At 49.9% G+C, this 8,126-nt stretch overlaps 1 protein-coding gene across 1 annotated transcript in view; it reads right to left on the reverse strand.

Moving 5' to 3' along the window:
• The window catches only part of LOC134910829 (L-gulonolactone oxidase-like), a 161,596-nt gene extending 154,217 nt beyond the window's left edge, over nt 1–7,379 (reverse strand). The window contains exons 1-2 of the mRNA XM_063919213.1: nt 7,251–7,379; nt 6,450–6,575 (exon numbers count right to left, since the gene is read on the reverse strand). Coding sequence (XP_063775283.1) covers nt 6,450–6,575; nt 7,251–7,379 — 255 coding nt within the window. The remainder of the gene's footprint in view (nt 1–6,449; nt 6,576–7,250) is intronic.
• Nucleotides 7,380–8,126: the final 747 nt, after the last annotated feature.

Raw genomic sequence — 8,126 nt, forward strand, 5'->3', positions numbered from 1 at the left:
GCCCTTTTCCTTCAGGATCCGGTGTTCAACCGCCATGCCGTCAAACGCAGCCGCGGTAAGTCTTGGAACAGACAGGGCCCCTGCTGCAGCAGGTCTTGTCTGAGCGGTAGAGGCCATGGGTCCTCTGACATCATTTCTTGAAGTTCCGGGTACCAAGCTCTTCTTGGCCAATCCGGAACAATGAGTATAGTTCTTACTCCTCTTCTCCTTATTATCCTCAGTACCTTTGGTATGAGAGGAAGAGGAGGGAACACATAAACCGACCGGTACACCCACGGTGTCACTAGAGCGTCCACAGCTATCGCCTGCGGGTCTCTCGACCTGGCGCAATATTTTTCTAGCTTTTTGTTTAGGCGGGACGCCATCATGTCCACCTGTGGCCTTTTCCAACGGTTTACAATCATTTGAAAGACTTCTGGATGAAGTCCCCACTCTCCCGGGTGGAGGTCGTGCCTGCTGAGGAAGTCTGCTTCCCAGTTGTCCACTCCCGGAATGAACACTGCTGACAGTGCTAACACGTGATTTTCCGCCCATCGGAGAATCCTTGTGGCTTCTGCCATTGCTGTCCTGCTTCTCGTGCCGCCCTGTCGATTTACATGGGCGACCGCCGTGATGTTGTCTGACTGGATCAGTACCGGCTGGTTTTGAAGCAGGGGTTTTGCCTGACTTAGGGCATTGTAAATGGCCCTCAGTTCCAGAATATTTATGTGCAGGGAAGTCTCCTGACTTGACCATAGTCCTTGGAAGTTTCTTCCCTGTGTGACTGCCCCCCAGCCTCGAAGGCTGGCATCCGTGGTCACCAGGACCCAGTCCTGTATGCCGAATCTGCGGCCCTCTTGAAGATGAGCACTCTGCAGCCACCACAGCAGAGACACCCTTGTCCTTGGAGACAGGGTTATCAGCCGATGCATCTGAAGATGCGATCCGGACCACTTGTCCAGCAGGTCCCACTGAAAGGTTCTTGCATGAAACCTGCCGAATGGAATCGCTTCGTAGGAAGCTACCATCTTTCCCAGGATCCGCGTGCAGTGATGCACCGACACCTGTTTTTGTTTTAGGAGGCCTCTGACTAGAGATGACAGCTCCTTGGCCTTCTCCTCCGGGAGAAACACTTTTTTCTGTTCTGTGTCCAGAACCATCCCCAGGAACAGTAGACGTATCGTAGGGACCAGCTGTGACTTTGGAATGTTTAGAATCCAGCCGTGCTGTAGTAGCACCTCCCGAGATAGTGCTACCCCGACCAACAACTGCTCTCTGGACCTCGCCTTTATCAGGAGATCGTCCAAGTACGGGATAATTAAAACACCCTTCTTTCGAAGGAGTATCATCATTTCGGCCATTACCTTGGTAAAGACCCTCGGAGCCGTGGATAGACCGAACGGCAACGTCTGGAATTGGTAATGACAATCCTGTACCACAAATCTGAGGTACTCCTGGTGAGGATGGTAAATGGGGACATGCAGGTAAGCATCCTTGATGTCCAGTGATACCATGTAATCCCCCTCGTCCAGGCTTGCAATAACCGCCCTGAGCGATTCCATCTTGAACTTGAATTTTTTTATATATGTGTTCAAGGATTTAAAATTTAAAATGGGTCTCACCGAACCGTCCGGTTTCGGTACCACAAACATTGTGGAATAGTAACCCCGTCCTTGTTGAAGTAGGGGTACCTTTACTATCACCTGTTGTGAATACAGCTTGTGAATTGCCTGTAACACTGCCTCCCTGCCTGAGGGAGTGGTTGGCAAGGCAGATTTGAGGAAACGGCGGGGGGGAGACGTCTCGAATTCCAGCTTGTACCCCTGAGATACTATCTGAAAAATCCAGGGATCCACCTGTGAGCGAGCCCACTGATTGCTGAAAAATTTAAGACGGGCCCCCACCATACCTGGCTCCGCCTGTGAAGCCCCAGCGTCATGCTGTGGACTTAGAGGAAGCGGGGGAGGACTTTTGCTCCTGGGAACTGGCTGTATGCTGCAGCTTCTTACCCCTACCTCTGCCTCTGGGCAGAAAGGACGCGCCTTTAACCCGCTTGCCCCTATTGGGCCGAAAGGACTGTACCTGATAATACGGTGCTTTCTTTGGTTGTGAGGGAACATGGGGTAAAAATGTAGACTTCCCAGCTGTTGCTGTGGAAACGAGGTCCGAGAGACCATCCCCGAACAACTCCTCACCCTTATAAGGCAGAACTTCCATGTGTCGTTTGGAATCTGCATCTCCTGTCCACTGACGAGTCCATAACCCTCTCCTGGCAGAAATGGACATTGCACTAATTTTGGATGCCAGCCGGCAAATATCCCTCTGTGCATCCCTCATGTATAAAAGTGCGTCTTTTATATGCTCTACGTTTAGCAATATAGTGTCCCTGTCTAGGGTATCTATATTTTCTGACAGGGAATCTGACCACGCAGCAGCAGCACTGCACATCCAGGCTGACGCAATAGCTGGTCTCAGTATAACACCTGTGTGTGTATATATAGATTTCAGGATAGCCTCCTGCTTTCTATCAGCAGATTCCTTCAGGGCGGCCGTATCCGGAGACGGTAGTGCCACCTTCTTTGACAAGCGTGTGAGCGCTTTATCCACCCTAGGGGATGTTTCCCAGCGTGACCTAACCTCTGGCGGGAAAGGGTACGCCATTAGTAACCTCTTAGAAATTACCAGCTTTTTATCAGGGGAAGCCCACGCTTCTTCACACACTTCATTTAACTCTTCAGATGGAGGAAAAGCTACTGGTAGTTTTTTCTCTCCAAACATAATACCCTTTTTTGTGGTACCGGGGGTAACATCAGAAATGTGCAACACATTTTTCATTGCCTCAATCATGTAACGTGTGGCCCTACTGGAAGTTACATTAGTCTCATCGTCGTCGACACTGGAGTCAGTATCCGTGTCGACATTTGTGTCTGTCATCTGAGGTAGCGGGCGTTTTAAAGCCCCTGATGACTTTTGAGACGCCTGGGCAGGCACAGGCTGAGAAGCCGGCTGTCCCACATTAGGTATGTCGTCAAACCTTTTATGCAAGGAGTCGACACTGTCGCGTAATTCCTTCCACAGCACCATCCACTCAGGTGTCGACCCCGCAGGGGGTGACATCACGTTTACAGGCATTTGCTCCGCCTCCACATAAGCCTCCTCATCAAACATGTCGACACAGCCGTACCGACACACCGCAAACACACAGGGAATGCTCTGACAAAGGACAGGACCCCACAAAGCCCTTTGGGGAGACAGAGAGAGAGTATGCCAGCACACACCAGAGCGCTATATAACACAGGGATCCCACTATAAATGAGTGTTTTCCCTTATAGCTGCTTTTTTATATATCATATATATATATATCTATACTGCGCCTAAATTTAGTGCCCCCCCCTCTCTTTTTTACCCTTCTGTAGTGTTCAGACTGCAGGGGAGAGCCAGGGAGCTTCCTTCCAGCGGAACTGTGAGGGAAAAATGGCGCCAGTGTGCTGAGAGAGATAGCCCCGCCCCTTTTTCGGCGGACTTTCTCCCGCTTTTTCTGGAATACTGCCAGGGGTAATTTTACATCTATATAGCCTCTAGGACTATATATGATGCAGATTTGCCAGCCAAGGTGTCATATATTGCCCTCAGGGCGCCCCCCCCCCCCCAGCGCCCTGCACCCATCAGTGACCGGAGTGTGAGGTGTACATGAGGAGCAATGGCGCACAGCTGCAGTGCTGTGCGCTACCTTGGTGAAGACCGAAGTCTTCTGCCGCCGATTTTCCGGACCTCTTCGTTGCTTCTGGCTCTGTAAGGGGGACGGCGGCGCGGCTCCGGGAACGAACACCAAGGTCGGGTCCTGCGGTCGATCCCTCTGGAGCTAATGGTGTCCAGTAGCCTAAGAAGCCCAAACTACCACCTGTTAGGTAGGTTCGCTTCTTCTCCCCTTAGTCCCTCGCTGCAGTGAGTCTGTTGCCAGCAGATCTCACTGTAAAATAAAAAACCTAAATATACTTTCTTTCTAGGAGCTCAGGAGAGCCCCTAGTGTGCATCCAGCTCAGCCGGGCACAAGAATCTAACTGAAGTCTGGAGGAGGGTCTTAGTGGGAGGAGCCAGTGCACACCAGTAGTCTAAAGCTTTCTTTATAGTTGTGCCCAGTCTCCTGCGGAGCCGCTAATCCCCCATGGTCCTTACGGAGTCCCCAGCATCCACTAGGACGTTAGAGAAATACACCCAAATTTCATTATATGTCGCATCAGGACCTGTGTGCAAAGTTCTACCCTTATACCCAATATGCTGTAATGCTACGAATATATAGACCTACCGCTGGTGATTTATAATGGAACACGTGCAAATATCTGCCTGCGTACTTACATTTCCGTATACTGCGTTACATACACCTTAAGATTAAGGGGGGAATTCAGACCTGATCGTAGCAGCAAATTTGTTAGCAGCTGGGAAAAACCATGTTGGTAATTCAGACCTGATCGCTCGTTAGGGTTTTTTTGCACTGCTGCTAACAGATAGTCACCACCCATTGGGGAGTGTATTTTCGCTTTGCAAGTGTGTGAACGCATGTGTAGCAGAGCTGTACAAACAGATCTTGTGCAGTCTCTGAGTAGCCCAGGACTTACTCAGCCGCTGCGATCACATCAGCCTGTCCAGGACCGGAATTGACGTCAGGAACCCTCCCTGCAAACGCATGGACACGCCTACATTTTTCCAACCACTCCCTGTAAACGGTCAGTTGCCAACCACAAACGCCCTCTTCCTGTCAATCTCCTTGCGTACGCCCGCGCGAATGGATTCTTCGCACAAACCCATCGCTGAGCGGCGATCCTCTTTGTACCTGTGCGACGCGCCTGCGCATTGTGGTGCATACGCATGCGCAGTTCTGACTTGATCGCAGCGCTGCAAAAAACGCTAGCAAGCGATCAGGTCTGAATTAGGCCCCATGTGCAGTGCAGGTGGGGCAGATGTAACATGTGCAGAGAGAGTTAGATTTGGGTGGAGTGTGTTCAAACTGAAATCTAAATTGCAGTGTAAAAATAAAGCAGCCAGTATTTACCCTGCACAGAAACAATATAACCCACCCAAATCTAACTCTCTCTGCACATGTTACATCTGCCCCACCTGCACTGCACATGGGGGGTCATTCCGAGTTGTTCGCTCGCAAGCTGCTTTTAGCAGCTTTGCACACGCTAAGCCGCCGCCTACTGGGAGTGAATCTTAGCATATTAAAATTGCGAACGAAAGATTAGCAGAATTGCGAATAGACACTTCTTAGCAGTTTCTGAGTAGCTCCACACTTACTCGGCATCTGCGATCAGTTCAGTGCTTGTCGTTCCTGGTTTGACGTCACAAACACACCCAGCGTTCGCCCAGACACTCCCCCGTTTCTCCAGCCACTCCCGCGTTTTTCCCAGAAACGGTAGCGTTTTTTCACACACTCCCATAAAACGGCCAGTTTCCGCCCAGAAACACCCACTTCCTGTCGATCACATTACGATCACCAGAACGAAGAAAAAACCTTGTAATGCCTTGAGTAAAATTCCTAACTGCATAGCAAATTTACTTGGCGCAGTCGCACTGCGGACATTGTGCATGCGCATTAGCGACTATTCGCTCCGTTGCGACAAAAAAATAACGAGCGAACAACTCGGAATGACCCCCATAGTTTTGCCAACTGCTAATAAATTTGCTGCTGCTATCAAGTCTGAATTACCCCCTAAATGCGGAGAAATCATCATCAGCACAGAAATCCATATTTGCTTTTCTGGGTAAGGAACCAATTTCATAGATACTAATCACCCAAAATAACATACAACGTAACGTCCTTAACTTGCGTCTGCACACCATGATTGTACCGCACGTCCTTATTATCCTGCACTTGGCGCCTGATTTTGGGAGTAAAGCAAAACAAAGCAAATTACTGTGCATCTGGAACACAGTATGCTACAGTGCAAGGGGGGCAAATACATTATTTTTACATGCAGGGTAAATACTGGCTGCTTCTGCATGTGGCCTACAAATGCTGGGCAGCTTTATGTTTACACCGCCATTTAGATTTCAGGGGCTGATTCAGACGTAGACGCTGTCGACGCAAAAAGCTTATTTCAAAATATAAAAAAGAAAAGTTTATTTAAAAATATAAAAATACATTCCGCTCTTTTCTCCAACGTAATATTCGTGTTCTGAGAATATATTTGTCCTAAACATGATATTGGGACGTACAAAGAAATACAACACAGAATACTGTTCCGGTCACTAAGTTCTCGGAGAGTATAAAACCTCGCCATGAAGGAGTTACTCCAGTCCAGATTCACAACCAAGACGCTATGACGCGGTTACGTCACTACGGGCAACAGCCAATATGACACCAGGGTGAACATCTGTTTCACAAATATTTTTGGTCTAGTTCTCCAAAGCCAGCAGGCCTCAGATGGTCACACGTAGAAGGCTGCTAACGTGTAATTATATATTTATACCTTTATAACCTTGTTCATTTTATCCAGCCGGATCATAAAGTCATCGGTGCAGGCAATGTCCGAGGGGGAGTGTCCACCGCCCAATACTTTCACCCTCTTGCTTCTCTGGCGAGCCAGGTCCAGGATCTGAAAGGAAGGAATATTAGCCGCCTGTGATACGTGTCATGTGCCTATAGCACTTGTCCTAGCCAGTGCCTGACTGACTGTACAGTGGGTCGGGGGGAGACTACAGCCCCAGGACTCCACACAAAGATCCATTACCCCGCAAACGGTCCGGACACACCTGCTTTGTCCGGACTGCGCACCCCCAATGCCGCACCGCCGCCCACTGAAAGCTAAGAAATCTATTTCCAGGAGCTGGAGATATCTGCAGTCAAGCAAGCTGCCCTCCCACCAGAAAATGATGAATATTAAGCCCACTCCACTGTCCAACCCTCCCCTGTCTATTTAACACTCACTACCACCCTGGAAGTCATGTACCGGGGCCCCTTCATTCGGCTCAATGCCCCCTTCTACAGTGTACTGTTCTTCCTCCCGCCCCATCTCCCACCATCTGTGCAGTAAAGGAGTAATTAGCAGAAATTAGAACCGCCCGCGTAACATCAAAGCTGCCGCTGATAGCACCCCCCACCCCTACCGCTGGAGGATGGGTAGGGGCCCCAGTGCATTGCTTGCCCAGGGGCCTATACTGCTGTTAAAACAGCCCCGCATCCAGCAATTGCTCCATCTTGGAATTGCTCTTTCCTGCAATCATTCCATCTTTCAATTGCATTATCCTGCAATTGTTCCATACTGCAATACCTCCATCTTGCAATCATTCAATCCTGCAATCACGCCATCCTGCAATCGCTCCATCCTGCAATTCCTCCATCCTGCAATCCCTCCATCCTGCAGCAATCCTGCAATCCCTCCATCCTGCAATCCCTCCATCCTGCAATCCCTCCATCCTGCATAAATCTTCAATCTCTCCATCCTGCTATCGCTCCATCCTGCATCAATCCTGCAATCCCTCCATCCCGCAATCCCTCCATCCTGCTATCGCTCTATCCTGCATCACTCCTGCAATCCCTCCATCCTGCAATCGCTCCATCCTGCAATCGCTCCATCCTGTAATCCCTCCATCCTGCAATCGCTCCATCCTGCAATCCCTCCATCCTGCATCAATTCTGCAATCCCTCCATCCAGCAATTGTTCCATCCTGCAATACCTCCATCCTGGTATCACTCCATCCTGCATCTATCCTGCAATCCCTCCATCCTGCAATCCCTCCATCCTGCATCAATCCTGCAATCCCTCCATCCTGCAATCACTCCATACTGCAATCCCTCCATCCTGCATCAATCCTGCAATCCCTCCATCCAGCAATCGTTCCATCCTGCAATCCCTCCATCCTGCTATCGCTCCATCCTGCATCACTCCTGCAATCCCTCCATCCAGCAATCGTTCCATCCTGCAATCCCTCCATCCTGCATCAATCCTGCAATCCCTCCATCCTGCAATCCCTCCATCCTGCAATCCCTCCATTCTGCAATCGCTCCATCCTGCACCAATCCTGCAATCCCTCCATCCTGCTATCGCTCCATCCTGCATCAATCCTGCAATCCCTCCATCATGCAATCCCTCCATCCTGCAATCCCTCCATCCAGCAATTGCTCCATCCTGCAATCCCTCCATCCT

This window comes from Pseudophryne corroboree, chromosome 4, assembly GCF_028390025.1.
Source record: "Pseudophryne corroboree isolate aPseCor3 chromosome 4, aPseCor3.hap2, whole genome shotgun sequence".
In the NCBI taxonomy this organism is placed as follows: domain Eukaryota; kingdom Metazoa; phylum Chordata; class Amphibia; order Anura; family Myobatrachidae; genus Pseudophryne; species Pseudophryne corroboree.